This window comes from Echeneis naucrates, chromosome 3, assembly GCF_900963305.1.
Source record: "Echeneis naucrates chromosome 3, fEcheNa1.1, whole genome shotgun sequence".
In the NCBI taxonomy this organism is placed as follows: Eukaryota; Metazoa; Chordata; class Actinopteri; order Carangiformes; family Echeneidae; genus Echeneis; species Echeneis naucrates.
In genome coordinates, this window is record NC_042513.1 from 26,414,637 (window position 1) to 26,436,304 (window position 21,668).

The window sequence follows — 21,668 nt, forward strand, 5'->3', positions numbered from 1 at the left end:
CTCAGGAGCCCCGGGGCAAAACTGTTCACACATTGTCCCTTAAACACCTGGATGGATGGACAAGACGCACATTCACACAGTCACAGTGTAACAACATAACAACCACATAGGACAATAGGTGGGTGGGGGTGGGGGTGCAAATTCACAAATATAACCACACGCTCTCATATCGATACTCCTGCATACACACACAGTTTCACACACTTGGGTGAGAACAAATTTTGGTCTCAAATGACATTTTTTATGACTTTAAAATGCCTTTTTGTCATGTCACGTACAAAAAAATCTCACTTTAATCATTTAATCTGTCACCTGACGGATGAATACAGGACACAGCACCTAAAGTCAGCTGTGACTGGATGCAGCTCGTCCAAACTGCGACAGAGGGCAGCATTTCTCTACAGATACTGAGTGCAGCTTCGACTGGAGCTCTCCAGTCTGTTCTGACCGCCGCGGGGAGGGTTCAGGGTTAAAGGTAAATATTTGCCCAGTTTAATATAACCTTCATTAATCCACAGAAAGGTTTCTCAGTATATACGCCCCCACCCTTCAGAGAAACACGTGTTCATCTAAGAGCTTCCTGTTTTGAAGACTGAACTTATTTTCCTAAAACCTTCGATCAAGAGTCTCCAAAATGAGCCGATGCCTCACCTTTCTTCAGAGAGGGTCCTGGTGAGGCCTGCAGGCCATTGAGGGCCCCCGAGGTCCCCGCCCCCAGAGCGGAGAGGTGCATCTTGGGAGGTGACAGGATGTGGGGTGCCGTGCTGGGAGAAGGAGAGAAGCGGAAGAGGCTGCTGCTGTAGCTGGGACGGCGGCCCTCTCGGCGGTTACTGTCGATGGCAGCCTGCAGCTCACCTGGAGAGCTCAGGCCTTTCCTCTCACACTCATACGGGTACAAGTACTTCATGTACCTGAAGATAACGCACACAGAGGACATCACTGCAGTCAGACCATCACTAGGACTCAACAATAACAACAACAAATTATTGACCACATTTATATGCCCCTAAACAGAAGATAAGACAAACTGCTGTTCGCCTTTGAGAGGTAGAAACTACTTTGTGCAGCTGGGAAATCTACTACTTCTTATTTTAATGTGTTGAGTTCACTTTTAGTGTTTTGTTTTACCTCTGACACATATTGCTCTTTTTATGGTTCTCTAATCTCACGCACCTTTTATAGCATTTCCAAAAAATCAGGTTACTCCAGAAAGCTGACACTAATCTAATTCCTAAGGTTTAACAGCACACCTGGTCGGTATGGAACTTGTCAGTTGTCGAAAAACATGTTGTGGGTTTACACTTGGGTGACATCAGCGCAGTTTTACAAGTATGCACAATCACACCTCTGGTATGTTTTCCATCCCCTCACAACATACAGTTAAATGAACATCCACTACTCTGCAGACCAACTGCATAATGGTGGAGGATCAATACCAAACTAAGAGCAGCAGCGTCCATTAGATAGAGTTTGCAAAGCAATGCAATGCAACACAACAGCCCACTGGCATTAAAAATGCATAAAGGTTCATTAGGGCACACTGCTGGTGGATGGAGAAGAGAGGTGTTACGTCTACTGAAGGGCTTCCATCACCGGGGCGGGAGAGTTTTAGTCGAGGCTCAGCGTACATGCTGTCAGTCAAACCCCACCATGGTCATCGTGAACTTTGACCCAAATCATATCAATAAATCTATGGGGATCAATGGGCTCTGTGTGATGTAATGGATGGAGGGATTGAATGGGAAGAGGGAAGGCGACAGGGTGGAGGAAACAAATTAGCATGTGTATAAACACACAGCCGCAGTTAATATTGACACCCGTACATGCACCAGCATGCACACAAAGCTACAAACGCACACGCTCGTGGTATCGGGGAGGTGCCGCGTGTTTGCGGATAAAAAAGGTCACACACTTGGGAAAAAAAAAATAAAAAAATCTGTGTTTCATTCCAATGAATCAAATTACGGCTGACATGAGTCACATTGGAGAGAGCGTCAATTTATGGCCACGACAGCCAGTGAAAGGAATTTTTGCTGCTCGCCTGTGACACAAACAGAGACTCACTGTGTGCGCAGGGTGAACGCTGCACTGGTGATTGAAGTCGGCAGGTTGAGGCCCTTTGTGATTTCTCTCCAGATCTTCTTGTTGATGACCTCGACCAGCCCCCCCTTCTCCGTCACCAGCTTGTACAGCATGTACAGATCCAGGACCTGCTTGGCCATGATGGGGATACGATTAACAGGCGTTCCTACGGAGGAGAGGAAAAATCATACAGATCAATCAATACAGTACGAATTATACATGCGAGCTGGAATGGCTCAGTAATGCTCAACAGATGATACATGTCGGCGCGTTTTATTCCATGATGCAGCTGTGCATGCATTTTTAACGCGGCCAGTCTCGACGGGAATGGAAACCATAATGCCGATCATTTCCTCCTGCAGACTCATAACGGCTGCTACAGTGAAGATGAATTTTTACAATAAGCATTAATTCATCCACCAATCAATGCTGAAGCACACAGGAATCATTTTGTGGCCTCTAAGAGCCATCAGGATGCCGGTGAGACCAGGGTGCCGGGCCTGTCGCCAGCATGCCTGTTAAATTTGGCTTGAAAACATATTAGCCCAGTTAAGGCAATCTGGCTTGACCTGGAAAAGGGGATTCGCAAACAACACAAAGCAAAGCGGCTCTAGACTTTTGATACAGATGCATTAATCTTGTCAGCAGCTTATCTGCAGCGAAGCTTGCAGGGAGCGTGTGTGTGTGTGTGTGTGTGTGTGTGTGTGTGTGTGTGTGTGTGGAGGGGGGAGGTGGTTCGACGTATGCAACAGAATCAAAAAGTGCAATGTGCAACAGTGTAAGCGTGGAGGAGGGGACTGAGGATTGTGAAGACCTGCTAATCCACGGGCAGCGGTGGGTGGGGGGCTCCTGGATAGGCCAGTATAATGAAGCTCATTTAGAGGATTGCACAGAGTAAATCCACACCCCTCTGCTGTCAGTGCTGCCGGGCCCGGCGAAGGGGAGTCATACAGATTTGCCTTCACGGTTAATGCCAGCCAATCCGTCAACCCTTCCACAGGCTGCTCTTAACCTGGAATCGGGCTCATTAATGACTCTGTAAAATAGCATTGTGATCAGGCCATGAAGATTAGCCCTGATTCATTTTCTTAAATTAGCAACATGTCTCTAAGCCATGTGCGAGGGGTGAACACATGGACCCGGCCCTGAGATCAGGAAGGTGTGGGGTCACTGTCGGGTGCGAGGGATCGCTTCGAGCTGTTTTAATTTCATGTTATGCTGCTGGTTCAGGGAAAAAAAAATTGAGTTAATAATAATTTTGAAATACAGACTAATCTGGTATATATAAATGATCAAATACAATCTTTTTATGTGTCATTGTTGGTGAGTACTGATGAGCTTGCAATTTTTGACAACAGTTTCTTCCTTATGTTTGTTAGGATTGTAGAAAATAAGATACAATTTCAAATTAAGGGGTTTCATGGTGAGAAATAGACACTTGTTGCTAAATCTTTAGATTTAAACAAAGAATCCAGGCAGCCAGAATAATACAGACACACAAACTACATCCATCAATTAAATATGTACAATAAAATCAGTTCGTTAGGCACATGTAAGATTTTAATCTAATAAACATCCTGGTAGTGTTTTATCTAACAAAGCACTAAAAGTACAAGATAAGTGTCAGGTGAAAATTAAAATTGTAAATTTGAAGCGGGACTATAACTCTGAAATGGACGGCCAGGACGCAGTTAATATCGGTCAGCTTGTTAAAGCTGCAGAAAATGCTGTTCTAAGAAATCAGCCATCTTATCTCCAGAGCCAATTACGACTTGTCAAAACAGGAGGGTCTCTGCCAAGATGCCGGTTTGTTTTACCAGCCGTTTGAAGAGAAGAGGGTTCTATTAGTGCTGACGTCTCTTAAAAATAATAATGAAAAAACTCAACATGTTCCAGCTTCCCAATCATGTTGTCAGCAGCTATTTTAAAAAGAATTATTGAGATCCAAAATGTGTATTAATGCTCCTTTTGAAAATCAGCTGCAACCAGAAATCTGTATTTAAATTAGGACTGCTAATATCAGACTGATCATTAGTGCTGCCCTCGCAGGTTTTGGTTATCGTGGTCCTCTGAGACAAAAAGAAGATGGCACTGCAGATTAAATGTATACACACGGCCGACTTTCCCCTCCATCAACATTTCCAGAACGTGCGGCGCAGCGGAGCACCAGGAATGTTTCTCTGCCGCTGCCTCGTCAGTTATTTAATGCGGCGTTGGACATCAATCCTGCATCAAACAATTAGTACAACCGGAGGGGTCAGAGATCAGCCAGGGGTTATTGATGTGTGAATTAAACTGCAGGTCAGCAGGAAGCCATGTTTTCATACTGGCCCGGCCATGAACAATGAGAGCACAACAAATGAGACACAACGGCTCTGGCCCCACAGTGACAGGCCAGCAGTTAGTTAGGCTTTAATTCATGTCTATGCTTTTATTCAGCCGTTCTCAGAATCTGCTGTGAAATCAATATCAGGTGTCACACATTTACAAGGAGCTTTTTTTTTTCCAGAGCAGAAACAAAGACAGACAAAGATGACACATATTTGAGAGATGAAAGCAGAACGTGGGGTGTAAATGTGCGAGTTTGAAACCAAATAGCTATCTCTGTATCTTAAGTTAACCACACGTAGTTTTGAAACCTAAAACGGCATTAATTAGTCAACACGTGACATCAGCAGAGTTTCAGATTTCAACATGACTACAGCACATATGAAAGAGCACAGAAAGCACCTTTCATAATGCTGTAATTGACCAAAAATCACATTACCAACACTCGGGCAGTTACCTAGAGAGTTTCCTAATTTGAGAGGATCAATGTGCCGCCTGCCTTTGGTGTCCAACATCTGGTCCACTTCCAACCCTGCAGACATTTAGCTCTAACAGGCTTAATTAGACCGGCCCAAAACATCTTTTGATCACAGCTCATAACTCCTCTGCCTGGCGGTACCAATTTATGTGCTCTGTTCTGCTCTTAATATATCTCTGCTTCCTTCTCTTCGGGGACACAACATGATCATCAGTGATACCAGACCGCCATGCAGTTGGCAACCATTGGATATTTCATTTCTCTGCAGAACCAGGATTTGTCCGCTCGGCCGCTCTGAGCCAATCTGTAATTGGCTACAGGCTTCACCTCCCATCATCCTTTGCCCCGGACTGATTTTCCCCCAGGGACAGGGCCATCAGGAGCCTAGTGATTAATGGCACCCGGGGTCAGAGGTCGCTCTGGTGGGAAGTGCCATGGCTGAGGGCCCCTGAACCACTCCCTAAGTCCTTCCTCCAACTTCCACTGAGAACACAGGAGCCACACGGCCAGCCTTCAAACGGCTAGACTTCCAATGATAAGGGACAGAGATACAGCGTCTGACAGCAGAGAGAGGGCATTGAGTGTGACTGAAGAAGACAGCTGTGCAAAACTGAAGGAGACAATCGAAGGTTTGACAAATACAGGACTTCAGGGAATAATACATTAACCGAGAGTTTGATTTATTTCATATCTGGAGATAATAAATGACCATTATATTTGACAAACTTGCAGTGATGATTTCCCAGAAGGTTAAAAATCATTCACAGGTTTTAAACGATTACACTGAATGTATTTTTCTTTTACGTGTAAGATTTGTATTAATGACAAATCCTGGCAAAATGAACTTCTGTCACAAAAACTGTCTACCTGAAAGACAATGAGCTCCAGTTTAATCTCTCTATCTCAAAGTGAATAAAAAGGGAAAGAACAAAAAAGAAAAACGGGGGAACAAGGTCATTTTATCTGACCCCTGACCTATTTTTAGCAGGAAACAGCTGTTCGCATTAAAGGGTCCCTATAATAAATCAATTGGTTGCCCCTGACGCCAGTAGTGGTAAATTAAATATCGCTGACTTCACATGGTGGGTATTTTTTAAATAATTAAGTGACAGAGCGACAGCCTTCCAGCGGACAACACACAGGAAATGAATTCTTGACTGAATGAGCTTTGGCTGGTGTGAGGTTTCAAGGACCAACTACAGTAAAGAAAGGCAGGAAAAAGAAGAGAAAGACGAGGAAATGCCCCATAAAACTCCTTGCTTTTTGGGGGGTTTAGTTGCGATGATGAAATGTTCAGTTCAGTTTTATTTTCTTATTTTGATATGAGATTAGCTACATAATTGAAAGAAACAAACAAAAAAAAAAAACTGAAAAGAAAGAGGGAGGAGAAAAGATGGACAGAGTGGAAAATAAAAAAAAGAAGCAAAGGAATACTTCTTACTGCCTCTAGGAGGGAGGGAAGGAAGGAAGGAAGGAAGGAAGGAAGGGGGAAAAGGGAAGGGGGAGGTGTAGTAGGTAGCCAGCTGGAGAAAGACTGGATTACTGCTGTAAGGAAGGTGTCAGCCAACACAAACAAGCCCCACGGCAGCGTCTGAGTCCTTTCAGAGCACCAAGAGCACAGCCGTCCTGCCACACCTTCCTCCTCCACATAGTGAGCAGCAGCTCGAGGCAAAGGCCTCCGCCATCGTCTTCCCCCTCAGCTCCGGCCCAGGATGCTCCAAAAACGGACACAGGTCATCGTTCAGTGCAGTCTGTCTGGAGTTTGGGCCACATTAAAGTCATTATTAGCGAGCTTAATTATAACTATTTCAACAAGACCACTTTCAAACTTCCCGATCTATGTGACTGTTCTTTGTCTCTCCTCAGAGCTGAAACTGCCTTTTGTGGATTAATACATTTGTGTTGTATTGTAATTTATGAACGTTTATTTTGCTTTTTGGAACAGCTGTTGGTAAAAGTCCATCCTTAAGCAGCATATCCTGCACGGTCTGTGGCCCTGACCACCAAAACATGTCCGGGGGATTTTTTTTATTTGATGACAGCACAGTGACTGAAATATTACTATGATGTTCAGAATGAATTCATCTAATTTATGATTTCCTACAGAACCCTATCAGGCGTTTTTGAATCAACAGTCTCATGATATATCCTAAATAATAAAAATAGTTTGTCACTTTTTTGTCTATGTATTTTAAGTCAAACACCCTGTACATGTAATTTAACAAAAGCTGAATTTATCGCTTTAGGGCGGCCCAAACTTTACTTAAGCAGAGACACTGACAAAACAGACCCTAACCCTGATCTACATGCTGAAGGTTTACTTAATGTTGGGCAGCCGCTGGCTGTTTAGTTTATATGTTCGTACATCGGGCGCCATATTGTCAGGACCTCGTTGTATGCTAAGGCATGTTTGTTTTATTTTTAATGCACGGCCAGGGACATAAAAGGTAAAAAAGCCTCGAGTGTATGGAATTTGCTATCTTTAGTCCAGGCAGAGTCACCACTCGCCTGACGGACCAATTCATATCAAGTGTTAAGATATGTACCCTCCTCGTAAGGGAAGTTAAATGTAACTTTACACTATAGATACATCGCTATTCCAAGCATGAAGCTTAAGTCGCAGCTGGTATACCGGAGCGATGGGAAGGCAGGAACCATCATCTAATAAAGTCTAAAACATGTCAATACGCTCCGCAGTGTTTGCTGCGTGCGTTTCCTTCCCGCTGTGTCAATAAAATGCAATTAATGAGAATTGACAGAAGAGAAGGGCAAAGAGATGGACAAAGGGAGAGGGGCGAGCCAGAAATAACGACTTCGCTTCTGCCAACTGTCCCTGGCCATAATGTGATAATCAAGACAAACAGTGTTTCCCTCAGCCTGAAAGTTAAAGCTCAAAAAAATCTAAAGACTCCTTTCATCTACTGAGATAGAGACACTGTGTGTGACAGCAGCAGAGCGTGGTGGGAGTATGCCAACAGCAGCTCAATAAAATTCCTGTCAATTCTTCTTCTCTGCAAAGAAATGCCAAAGCAAATGAAAAAATGTCCGATCAGAGAGCAGCGATCGATCATAATAAGATCAGAGGCCTTTTCACATGACCACACTTCATGTATCTGTTTATTGACCGGATAAAGAATAAATCTTTATTTAAGAAAAATGTCTGAGCGCCAGCTCGACTACAATCTTAATTAGATCAGACCAAAGCTGGAGACACCATTCGGAATCAGCTTGTTACTTTTGGAGGATCAAACACCATCAGATTCTTCTCATGTCTGCTCACAGGTTTTCATCTGTCTCAATGAAACAGAACAAACAAGAAGAAGAAAAGCAAACGTTCAAATCTTTATTACTTTAAGCCATATATTTACTCAGAGAACATAGAGAAAGAGTTTTTCTTCAGAATTATTGCGGTGAGCAGAAACCCACTATATCTTCTGTCAGCTGCTGCAGTCTGTAATCTAAAACACTGCCAAACTGGCGAGCCTCCAAACGACGGACAAAAACTGTAAATCCTAATGGGTGTTTTCCACACGCTGCAGAAACCGCATGAATGATGACACTATTAGCGCTTTAATTGCATAATTTGGACTTTGTCAGGTGCAATTTCGCAACAGCTCTCCTCTCAGACGAGCCAGGCCCAGTTTTGAATGGCTTTTAAATGAGCGCCAACTGTTTGGTCAAGCCTTACTCTTAACAATCACAACCGTAAAAGCATCTCAGAAATGAAGCAGAGTGACAAACAGAAAGAGAGAAACATGACTCCTTCTGCGTGGGTCATGAAGATGGGTCACCTGGTGAAATAGAGGGGGAGGGGGATTGAAAAGGTTGGATGGCGCGAAAAGTGAGATGGCCTCTTCAACTGTAACCCAAGTCCCCTGGATCCCCAGAGACCCGGCAGATCAACTGACTAGACCCCAGTCAACACAGGCTGATATAGAGCCAACAGAAAGATGGATAGATGAATGAACGGACGGAGAGATGGCCGATGTGTCTTACGCTGTGTGGTTATTCAAGGTCCATTTGAAAGACCGTGGGAGAGAGTGGGAGAGAGCGAAAGAGATTTGAGGCATTTGTTGGGAAAAGAACTTTGCATGGTGGTTCTCCTGATTAAGACACAAAATGCAAAATAAAAATAACTTCTTGCATGGAATCATGACAGGAGATGGTGGTTAAAGCAACACAAGCCAGGACAGGCTGTAAGAGGTGATGGATGTTATTCAAATGATATACTGACACCTGACAGGAAACCAGGTTTTCTATCCAAACATTGTATACAGGCTCATCCATCCATTGCAGCTTCAGGCCATTTCTCCTTTTCATATAAATGGTTCAGTTGCTCCACCCACCGACCATACAGTATTTGAATATAACCAGCATTTGTCAACATTAAATTGTTCATCAATCAACTCGTGCAGACAAATCTGCCATGTTACTGTACAGCCTGGGTGGATCGCACAATAAAACCTCCATTGCAATGCTCAGACTCCAACAGAAAGATTGATGTGAATGCTTGGTGCATTGCTCATAGGATGTGTGGACATTTCCCCCGCCCTCACAATACCTGAGCTAGCTCGACTTTAATTCTGCTGAGTACAAACACAAACAGTTTGGACAAAAAGCACTTCTTATACTTCAGTGTCTTTACAGATCCCTGATCTAAATGTAACCGGACAGAAAATACATTTAGGTAAAAAGCTGTTTATAGAAAATACAAGAGCAAACTAAAGTGGATTTACTGTGTGGTTGTTGAGGAGATTGAGCTAAAATGTGTGTTGACATATGCAGCAGTTGAAAACACTGATGATACAGGCCTGTGTTGTGAGTTGAAGTCAGTTAGAGAAAAGGTCAATAAAAAGTGTTTTCTATCCACAAGTTGAGCTGAAGTAGAAGCCCGAAAACACAAAAATTTCAACCTGTATTTATTTGTATTAAGAACAGTTTGGTGTGTAAACGTGGAATTAACGTTGATGTTTTTGTTTTTTTTTTAGGCAACTTTACTGCTCGGCCCTCCGCTTTATATTTACCTCTGACTGGGAGATGAAGTGAGGAAAGCAGCCCAACAGTTTGTCCTTGTAAACAGCTATCTGTGATCTTTCTAGAAATGTCAAGAATGTATATGCCACAGTAACATGACAATGGCATGTTGTGCACATAATAGGAGGAGGAGCTTTGGCATCGACTGCAGATTCCTGTGACGGAGCTGGATAGCAGTTAGGCAGCGTTTCCCATAAATAGGCTCTGCTGGGGTGGATAAAAAAAAAAAAAAAAATCACACTCTTTAAAATGAAGCACACACTCACATTTGAACACGTCATTTCACTCCCAGGAAATTGTTGGCTGGGCTGCAGCGACGGAGCGAGAACAAGAAGACTAAACTGGCCTGCATCTGCCAACAATTCACATGTGAGGCGTTTAGGGGGCATCTGGAAATTGTAGCCACAGAAAATAACCAGGGATTTAGTCACCCCCCCCCCCCCCCCCACCCAATCACCACAAGTACATCCTAAACCCGACTTTTATCCCTTGAGTGGCGTGAAACTCTGAAATCAGCAGCTCCACTGTCTCCTCTGTGAGAGTGAAGTCGGCTCGCTGATCAGAGTGGCTGTTTTAAAGGGTAAGTCGGTGACAGTGATACCTTCAGGGGCAGGTGCAGCACCGGAGGGGGCTCCCTCTCCCTTAAAGCCGACCTTATAATGCAGCTAACTGCTCCGATCAATGAACACCCGGATTGACAGATAAAGCCATCAGCTGACAAGCTCCATTCGGGGCCCCGAACCGCCGATCAATACGGGAGACATCAGCTGCTAGAAGCCGAGGAGAAGGAGGGATATGTTGAAACGGAGGGGAGAGATTGTTTGGGGGTGTTGTGCAAATTTTTAACTCCCATCAATGCTAATTACTTTTGGCATTTAGAATCCGTGACGGTGGGTCAGACTTCACCCTTCAGGGATTAATGCAGAGTGACTTAAAAGGAGGCCCACAGCCGAATATGCCTTAATTCCTGAGTTACAAAACACCCAGGCTTCAAGCTGCCATGAATTCACCTCCGTACGGAGATCATCACAACAAGTCACGTCAACTAAACCGGCAGCGGTAAAGTGGCGATGGCGTCCGCGTGTTTCACGTCCATTTCTTCCCACAAATCAAACGTCTTGTTTTCCATTAGGCCCCTTTGCACTCAGATCTCTGTGGATGTCCGAAGCAGCGCTGCTGCAGAGCGGCCCTGGAAGTGAGCTCAGGGCTATTGTACTGGTGTAGGGCTCCTCTGGGGGCTGTAATGTATTTGGTGCCATCCATCACGGGGGCGTGGGGGCCAGGAAACATTGCTTTAAGAGCACACACAGGACACAGATGGAGAAGCAAGACACGCAGATATGCAGAGATGGCAGTCGTTTGGGAAATTTGTTGATCACTGAAGAGCTTCATGTGGGAACGGCTTAACAAAGTCCTCACAGAAATGAGACAGTTCATTCTAAATGAAACCTGATTTTTTTTGAGGGAGTGTTTCTTCCTAGTTTAACCCGTACTTAAGCTGAGGATAGATGTGACCTTTCCTGTTAATGCTGTGAGTTGATTCATGAGAACAGAATTTTTCACATATTTGCTCTGTCAAAACTTTAAGTAGACTAATTTTCTCCTCTTTTGCTTAAATCAGCCGTTTGAAAGGTTCCTCCACAACAAAGTTCGTGTGTGTGTTTGCTGATTTTTACGTGATGACCAGTTTAACTGTCCTCAGCCACCTCTCACATCTTTTGTTGCATTATCATCCTTCTGTGTTCATTTCACACTCCCGTATTTGCCTCCTCGCACATTCTCCCCCAAAGTGGATGAGTCTCTAACTGCCCCGTTCGTTTTGCACAGTATTTGCAACTGGATTCTGCCAAATACTAAACAAGATGCATGGATGAACTGAGCAGCTCGTGTTATTTTTACCCTGACCGATGACCTCGCTGGGAGGCATGAATCTGCTCGAGGCTTGCACTTGTCGTTGTCCCTGCTCAGTTACTTATGAGCGTGGTGATTAAGAATCTCCCAGCTCTGCAGCTTAAAGACTCAAATCCCCGTACAGTATGGTCGTAATTAAAGATGGACAGCATGGTGTCGGCCCAGCGCTGTGAAACAGTCCTGCTAAATGACAGAGGAAATAACAAGGAAGTCTTGAGGACTGGGGGGTTGGGATGAAAAGACAGAGAAAGGAAGAGACACAAAGAGTAGTCCTGGCTGGCAAGAAACAAACAAAAACTTCAACTAAAAAAAATCTCAAGATTTGAATCTGAAGCCCCTCAGCGCACCCAGCCAGCTCCCCGCCTGCACGAAAACATCAGGAAAACCACTATTTCCTTTTGTTTTGAAGGAAAAAGCAAACCATCATAGATGTTCTCGCTCTCTGAGGCTGGGCTGTAATTTGCCAGCCGACGGGTGGAGTTTACCGAAGGCAGAGATAATCTCAGCCCTCAGACGTATCAACACAGTAACCATAAAAATCTTTCATCATGAACGTGCCCAATGAGAACAGCTGGAGAGGATGATTAAAAAGCAGTGGTTGGAATCTCTGTATCATTTGCGTCCCCACCCTTTTCCTGAGAGCCGGGACCCTTCTGACTTTCTATGTTTGTCTGATTAGCTGTTTGAGAAGCTCGGTCAGCTTCAGCGCACTGACAAAGTCATTTCAAAGGGAAATGAGAGAGTGTGGCCTTAACCTCCCCTCAGTCACCCTGGCACCTCGTCTGCCCTTGTCTCCTACTGTGGTTTCCTCGTCTGCCCTCTTCATCCTTCATCCTCTCTTTTTCCTCCCCCCCTTCCTCCCTTTCACACGTTCAGATGCGCGACCGTCACTCCCTTGTCTGCTGTCCGGCAGCATTGCACTATCAAAAAGGTTGGCCCCCACTTATTTGGAGATCATTAATCATTCTGTGTAGGACAGGAGGCCCCTTAATCCAGCCCCTCCTCTCTCCCTCTCCACCCCCTCGGCCTCAGAGAGCAGGCCACAGCACGGCCCTCCACCCTTATCCCCCATGGTGTTATCAAGTTTCAGTGGTTGTAACTGTAGCACAATAAACAGAGGGGGAAGGAGAGCGGCGAGGGGGCAAAGGAGGAGGAAAAGGATGGAGACAGAAATAAAGAAAGACAATACAGGACTAAATGTAATTTCCCCTGCTACATTTTATTGCTTGCCACGTCTCAAAAACTACACCCATGTGGAAAAATCCATCAGCAATAAAAATGAAATGAAAAGAAAATACAAGTTTATCACCCAGTTGCAGCTAAGAAAGAAAAAAAAAGGAAGGGGGGGTAATTAGAGTTATCGTGGAACTGTTGTTGGGTTAAAAGGAAGAAAAGTCATTTCAGCTGCAACCTGAAAATGGACAAATGTCGCTCGACACTCAGTGTTTTTGTTGTTAAACCAACCAGGTGCTGCCATTTTCCAGAAGTTGTGGGGTGTTAACTAAAGCAGAATGAGGCCATATCAAAGAGCCACAGAATGTTCCTATTGTAGAGTGGTGTTTGTACAGAGGGCCCGCCTGTTACAAGGGCCAGCGTGAAGCCGACCGGGGGAGTAATATAATGCATACATGGATCCCCCTGAGCCCATTCATGGTGTAATTGGTGTGGACAGAGCGCTCAGTCTCAGGGTTACTGTTAGAGAACTTCCTCCGATGTCCTGCTGGGAGGCCACTTCTCTGCAGCACAAACACTGACAGAAATATCCTGATGTCTGGATTAAAATAAAAAACAAAGCCTTTCTTAAAATGTAAGAATTTTTTTTTCCAAATGAACGGACTCTGGTTCCAAACACGTTTTTCCTTTAATGTAATGAAGGAAAATAAATATTATGAGCCGATGTGAGGCTTAATTTGACCAAAGAAAACCAGAAAAAGCAGCGACAGCTTCAGATGACTGAACCCTGCAGAGCTGCTGACAGCAGGTTGGATGGCGCTGATAAAGAAATGTCAGACATCCTCATTATAATCATTATCATCTTCCCCTTCTTGCCTCCTTAATTCCTCTTCTAATTCAAGTCCGCTCCAATTTAACGACAGACAAGTCCGGCTTACCATTTAATTACTATTAACAGGTCTAAATCTAGTTGGTAAGGATTTCCTCCTGAAATAACTCTGAAGCGGTGATGGAGCACCATGTGGTCCCTCTTAAGCTGAATCAACACTTCCCATTAAAAAGTGTCACACTGGGACGGATCCCGTGACGTGTGAGGCTCTCTGGCTTTGGCACGACGAGCTAAAACACTTGTCTTTACACCCCGTTAGTTCCTTCTGTCTCGGCTGGCGAGTCCACTGAACAGGAGTCTCTCTCTCTGCCTCCGTCCATCACAGCCCGCGGCCATTAATCATCTCAAGTGGACGGCGCTGACAGGCAGTTGGCTGCATCACTCTTTTTCTTGCTCCTTTTCTTTTTTTGTGTGTGTGTGTGTGTGTGTGTGTGTGTGCGCGTCTTTGCTGCGAACCCGTCACTCCCGCAGCCTCAATTACGTCCCCCAAACCCCGCCTCCTCGCCCCAACTCCAAGCGAGAAAACGTCTGGGTGTCGAAGCAAAACAAACAATCACCCATCTGCTTAATCGAAATCTTTTGAGGTGGTTAATGGCGTCGAGCCGGCATCAAAGCTCTCCTCTGTGCTCCCAGTGGGGGTGAAACAGCGAAAACCTGTAATGGATACGATGAACTCATGATGGCCGGTATTCTCCACCCAGCCTCGCGTTTACGTCAGGCTGTTAGCTGCAGTGTGTTTTTATCTGCTGCAAATGACGGGAGGCTGTCCGGTTGGAGAACATTTACGAGCAACGAGGAGTGGCGTTTATGACAAGAGCAAAGAAATCAGAGCGGAGACAGAAGTGTGTGGACGGCTTGTGTTCGAGTCTTCTGCCATTTCTGTGATTCAGATCCCATCAATGGGCCCCTTTACACACCGCCAGGATTTAGGACAGCTGCTAGAATTCCTCAACCATTAACACACACACACACACACACACAGTGTTTTGAAGCGCAGAAGCAGGAAATGGGAATCCCTCGTAAGTTTCCTTCCGCTGTTGCTTTCCTCTCAAGGACCGGAGGTCCCTCCACAAGGTGGGAAAAGCACTTCACCATTTGTCCCTCTGTCCGGTGATTCAACTGGATTTCACTTCACCCAATCCTCCCAATCTGCCCAACGACACCGGCAGAAAGCCCGTTTCTCATTTCCAGCCCTGCCCGGCCTCGATGCCTGCTGGCACGGCTCCGGTCTGCCTGGACATTCTGCCGTGAAATGGCCATCTCACCCCTTCACCGTCCTGATAGATGAGGCTCCGGCTGGTCCGAACACTGAACTCTCTGTGATTCTTAATATCGTTGATGTAGTAAAAGTATGAACTGCCTTCTCCGGTACAATAAGACACGCTGAAGGCCCAGGAGGTCACACAGATGTTAATTAATAAAGCTGAATATTCATGAGTGTACCTTCCATATAAAACCTTCGGTGGGGATTCTAACGTCGGTTCCTCTGAATTCTCACTTTGTTGGTTTCCATCTTTTAGTGCCAGAGCTGAATAAAAGAATTCCCTTTTCTTTCAGCAGATTTCAACCACAATTGGGTCGTTCAAGCTTCGCACAAAATGGAGGCTGTTCTATCTGCTGATAGAGGACTTCCTTCTGGGCAATCATAACTGTGTTCTTTTTGATGTTTCTAATTTGGATCTGCTGGCCCATAAACATATGTCTGGCAGGCACATCATTAACCGGCCACAGCTGAAAAATTCACTGCTCTATTTGACCCAGATGTACTGTCAACCATTATGATGTTGGGACTTTGTTCCAGTTGTGTAATTAAAAGAGCTCTGTATTGGATATAACTTTTAACTTTTAACTAGAGCAGCCTCCTCTGTCAAATTCTCACCTGGATTAGTAAATCAATCCCGTCTCTGACACTGATTACTGAACGTTTTGTGGACAAAGTCGCTGAAATCGGAGCAAATACTCCTCCGCCATACCTCTGTAGTTTCCTGCTTCACCATCCGACCTCATTCTTTCCCGTTTCCTCCGATAACATCACTAAATTGTGGCACAATAACGAGGCTTCATTTTGACGTTCTGTCCTCATACTTTAACGTTTTTAATTCGGACGGCGCCACTATTTTAACGATCCCTTAAGTCCCAGAGGTCCTGTGTTGATTTCTTCCTATTTGCTGCCTCCTGGACAGCCATAAAGGGCACAGCTCTGCATTTTGACTGAGCAGTGCATTTAAAATTTATTAGAATCCCACCAAGATGGAGACGGTTATTGGTGTCATTTATGTAAAACTCTGGCTTTTTTTATTTTATTTTTTTATGTTTTTGTTTCTTTGTGTTTAGAAAGCCATTTGTTTTCATATACATAAGATTGTGATAATTGTTCCCCTTTCTGAGGAAATGCCAGATAACGATGCCATTAAATTGAAAGGTATTCCAAGATGGTATTTCATAGGATTGCGACGATCATGTCTTCACATCTCTTAAGTGAAATGGAAGGTAAGGCGGAGTAAAGCCACAGTAATTAGAGGTTACCATCAGGAGCAGCTCCTCTCTTCATCTGAATGCTCGGCACTAAAAGCAAAAATGGAAAAAAGCCAAGCAATTTGTTCTCTGTCATTAAGACTACAGTTTCAGAGGTCAGCCAAATGCCTCCTTTCTTAAAGGAGGAGCAAAGAACTCACTCTGGAGTAGCTGAAATGATATCCTCCCCAGCAGTGCAACGGTTGCATCAGGTCTCTAATGGAAATAGCAACATCGGCGTCACAACCGTCATCCACATTTGAACCCCAACGCCCAAAAAAACCCCCAAAACTAAACTGTAAAAATGGTTACAACCATTCTGTTTCAGTTGATCACCATTTTATTTTCCGTGGCCTCAGACTTGTTTATTATGGATGAGTATTCTGGAGAGGAAGTTGTTGGGAACTGACCCTTCTGAGTCCTCGCTGTCGGTCACTTGTACTGATGATGATACAGGAACTTGATCCGTGCAAGCTGATTCCAGTTGCACACAGTTAGTCACTCTGGAAATGTAATTCAGCTAAACATGTTACAGGATCAGTGGGCGGGACGAAGGGGGACGGGGGGTATAATACTGATAATTATGCTTTATGTTTGTATAATCAGCCCAGACTAATTATTGATCGTGGTTTCATCAGCGTAGAGTGAAACCTTCAGGTCCACTCAGGACTCCAGATGTAGTCCAGAACTGACAAAGCTGGTTTCACAAACAGCCTTGTTGTTGTTTTTTATGTGAGCTGATGGCCGTAGTTGTACAATCTGCACCCTAAATGGTTGACGCCACTAAGTTCTACACACTTCAGTAACTTCCAAATTTAAATTGTTTGTTTTCCTTTGCTTTAAGTTGGGATGGATTCACAACTTTTTTCAAATTTATGTGAAAGCAATTTTTCTGCCTCACATATTAAACTGGGCGCAGATAATGTGACGTGATGCCCTCTAATCAGCCATTTATCTCCTGTCAGGCGGCTGTTTGGGTCAGCTTGATGGATTTCTCTGTCTGACCGGCGTGAGGACGGGGTCAGCCAACACTCCCAGCGTCTGCCGCTGGACAGAGATGCTAACAGGGCCCTGACAGATCCTGCCCCTCCCTCCCTCTCTGACTCAGCTTAATTCATCAACTGCCAAACGAGACCTCCGAGAGCCAAATCAGACCAGATGAAGCTCTGAAGCTGAATGCGAACGTACAGTCAGGATCGGCACACGCATGTCAACTCACAGGGACCCATTTAGGCCGAAGTACAGCGTGGCGCCATCGTCATCCATCACAGCCTGACAAAACAAAGCACGCAGCACGTACACATCCACGTCCATGCTATACCACCCATCGAAGCATGTGACAAAACATAACAATGTGTGAAGTACACACACACACACACACACACAGAACCATCATAGCCTGCCAACACGTAATGTGAAAAATGCAGCATTGTAATAACATTGTGATTCACCTTGGGAGGCGCCGCTCGAGTCATGTAACTCGCTCGCCAACAGATTTGTCTGATATAAGCCTAAGTGCATTAGCGTTCTGCTCAGATGAGGTCTCAAAGGCGGCGTCAAAGCAGCATACGGTCAGCTGAGCCGCCCCGGCTGTTGGCCAACTAAATTAGTGAGGTCAGTGTCAGATCTTTTTGGCTCTGACACTGCAGTACCTTCAGGATCAACAGAGCCAGATCTCACCTGCTGACTCCAGGGAGAGGAATTAGTGAAGGATTTCTTAGCAAGTGAGAGTTACAGTGTGATTATTATTATTCTGGGTTTTTTTTTTTTAAGTTGATCAGTAACACAGCACACATGATAGCAAGTTCGTACTTTAATCTGAGTTTAAATGGGACCAAATAAACTGTTTGTGCTGGTGGCCCAACACCAGCGGCTCTATAGTGAAATTCCAGATGCCCTGTAAAAAATAGCAACCCCTCCTCACACTAAGGCAGGAAATGACTCTTAAGAAATGGAAGTCGGGTGGTATTTGCTTTTTCCACATAGGCAGAGGGTGAGAAATTAACTCCGACAAATGCCACATCTGTGGCTTCAGGCTCACACTTCAATTCATAATGCAAATGTTTCCCTTCAGGATTTAAAAGCACCCTGAGAAATTTAGATATATTTCATTTTTGACAATATATAACGTCCGAAAGAACTCCCCCAAACCTTCAACACGAGTTTGGAGTTTTCAGATGTTTTTGTAGAGTTTTCTGGATCCGACATAAATAAAATCTTCAATAAAAGCAGAAGTGAAGCTGAGTCTTACCTCTTTTCTGCATGAAGGTGAAAAGGTCGTCAAGAAACTCCTTCCTTTTGGGGTCGTTGTCCAGCTCATACAACTGAAAGAAAAAACAAGCTCATTACAGCCATCTTTACTCTTGATCGAGGTTCATATGTCCAGCACAAAGAAAAAACTCATTCATTAGTTCATTTTCTTTATTCTTTTCAGGAGACACACAGAATCGTTCTGATTGTGACGTTGACGGATGATTGTTAGAGGCAACGTGAGGCGGCACATCCGTCAGCCTTTTTCAGCGCTCGCTTTACAGCTCTGCATTTTTCAGAACGCTTCAAACGGCCGACCGCCTCACAACTTCCACTCGAGACTTTCACAAGAAAACAAATGTTATGAGTTCTCACCTTAGCAAAGTCTCTGGAAGCCTCTCCTCTCCCTCTGCTACTGTCAGCCTCATCTGCCCAGCCTGCACTCCCATTCTACAACAGACAAGACAACAACACAGATAAAGTCAGTGAACAAACAGATAGTGGCAACAAACACACGGAGAGAGGATGCAGGATGGAGCGGGCCTTATCTCATGACCTACAAGTGTTATAAAGAAATAACACAGGTTTGTTTTTGTTTTTGTTGTTTAACTTCTGTAAAGAAAATATTCTTGGCATTTTGTCTTTATTTCAACATGACAGCCACAGATGAGATAAAAACAGGAGACCGGCCCAACATGACCGGTGGATGCTGGCTGGCTGAAATTACAAAAGTAGTTGAAAATTTTCAACTCTTGATCTAATTTTCATCTGCAGAGATCCTGAAACTGAGTGTCGGTCACAAAGTTCATCTTGGGCTAACAACAAAAAGAAACACACAACAGTCTCTGAAAGTTATCAACACTCTGTGACAACGCAAACACATGAACGCTAATATATACTCAAACTTCAAGAATGCTTTTTTGCAGCGGTTGGAGGAGTAACCTCTGGAGTTATTGTGCCCCTAAGCTCCTGTGTCCCCCTCCCCCTTCATCCTCAAACATCTCCATTTGACCTAAACCATCTGCATCTGGGCTGGCCCTGCCCCCACCCATGTCTTTGGACCCAGCTGGATACAAGGGCCCCCCATCCTTCAATCTTAACGCAGCTGTGATGGGTGGCCAAGTTCATGGAGTGTAGCTGGCTGTCAGGAGGAGCGGGAGGGGTGAGGGGTGGGGGGTGGGGGGGGGGGGGGGGGGGTGGTGCTGGTCAGTAGCCCAAGTGCACACATACATGCACGAGCAAAGGCCGAGCGTGGCTGTGTGTATGTTTGTGAGTGCAGGGAGCGGGGCAACGGCCCCCACAAGACGGGAAGGAAGGAAAATAGGGGCAGAAAGGGGTGCACGGTATGTGCCGAGCTGGAATGTCTCCTAAAGACAAAACCTATAAAAGCATCAGGAATCAAAACAAGATCCGTTTTAGCGGGGGACGTTAATGGCTGCAGCCTGGAGTCTAGTTTCAACCAGGAGCCCATTGGTCAGCGGCAATTACATGGCCTGAAACGAGAGCCAGGAGGCCAAAGGTTGTCAAGGCCCTTGAGAGCAAGTCATTTTCGCCCGCTCGCTGGCCGTACGCACAACAGTTGTCAACATTAATACCCCCTAAACAAATACTCATCAGCCATCAACTTGCAAACCGGGTGCAACAAGAGGTGTATTTGAAGGATATAAGTTACATGCATGAAAGCTACCGTTCAGGAACACTTTGAATCATTCACACATTTAAACGCGACAACGGAAAAAGCAATCTCACCAAGCTAATAACAAACAACGTCCAACACTCACATTTGGAGTTGGTAGTATAGAGTTAAATCTAATTTCAAAAGAAAGAGACTTCTCAGCTGATCTCTTCTGTTGAAAATTAATCACAGTCCATTCCTTATCAAAAATACATTTCCCTCTCGACCTACAGTATCTATAGTCTGTCATAGAGATTACAGAGGAATCATTATGTGAAGGTAAATATAAAGTAGGGTACATTTGGCAGCCTTATAGACCTTTGTACACAATTTGACCACCTCAGTTAACCTTTAACCATTATAAATGATTATAGCAGAAGATAATTCAGATTGCAGCCATGTATAGCCTCACATGCTTGCTCTTGCATGTAAAAAACCTTTCATTGGGCTCTTTTTTTTTTAGAAGCACTGCATGTTCCCTATTCAATGGCCCAGAGGTCAAACAAGAAACCACAGAGATTCATGGGAAATGCCATTAATCCGCTATCTGCCTTGCTAATCTTCAACCAAAGTGCAATTCCTCTTTTGTGCAGAGAAATCAATGTTTTGTTTTGTTTTTTTTTTGTGGTTTGGGTTTAATCCTCTCTATGTCAAGATTTCCTGTATTAAAAACTTAAAACTCTAGATACATTTTGAAAAAATATGAACAAAGAACTTTTTCCAACAACAACATGAGCTGCAGACCACTTAACCCCCAAAAAATGCTTAAGATGCAGATCACGGCTTAAAAAGTTTGGTTTTCAGAGAGATGAAATAATCCAATAAATTTCATCCAGACATCAGAATGCAGCCTGAGCTAAACAACACTGTGTCAGCATTTTATTTGGCTGCAATGAATCCGGTTTAATAAACAGTCCTGCAATAAATCCTCCCGCGGTTACACTCAGTGTGTTCAGTTTTTATTGACACTTGTTACTCCGACTGCAGAGGATTACACTTTAGTCTGAAGGGAATCCGACTCTCTGACTCACATCCAGCTTCAGTTTGATTTAACAAATCCACTCAGCCTCTCAGTGTCACGCTGCTCCTCCCGAGTTTCCAAACACTGAGCTCACTGAGCTCTGCTGTCACAACACAGATCGTCACAAACAGCGTCAGGATTTCAGTTCTCAGCCGCCACTGATTAAATAAGAAGGAACCTGTTTTAGCCTCCGCAGAGGTTTTACTGAATAATGACACCGTCTTGTACTTCATTGCATAGTTACATTTATTGGAGTTCATAATTCACTGTGTTTACAGTCAGCACAGCCTTGGCAACCCGAACAAAAGGAAAA

At 44.5% G+C, this 21,668-nt stretch overlaps 1 protein-coding gene across 2 annotated transcripts in view; it reads right to left on the reverse strand.

Moving 5' to 3' along the window:
• Nucleotides 1-21,668, reverse strand: part of LOC115041517 (AT-rich interactive domain-containing protein 3B) — a 43,899-nt gene that overhangs the window by 3,364 nt on the left and 18,867 nt on the right. For both annotated transcript variants that reach the window (XM_029499005.1, XM_029499006.1), the window contains exons 3-6: nucleotides 19,035-19,109; nucleotides 18,661-18,733; nucleotides 2,065-2,248; nucleotides 652-911 (exon numbers count right to left, since the gene is read on the reverse strand). In XM_029499005.1, the coding sequence (XP_029354865.1) occupies nucleotides 652-911; nucleotides 2,065-2,248; nucleotides 18,661-18,733; nucleotides 19,035-19,109 (592 nt within the window). The remainder of the gene's footprint in view (nucleotides 1-651; nucleotides 912-2,064; nucleotides 2,249-18,660; nucleotides 18,734-19,034; nucleotides 19,110-21,668) is intronic.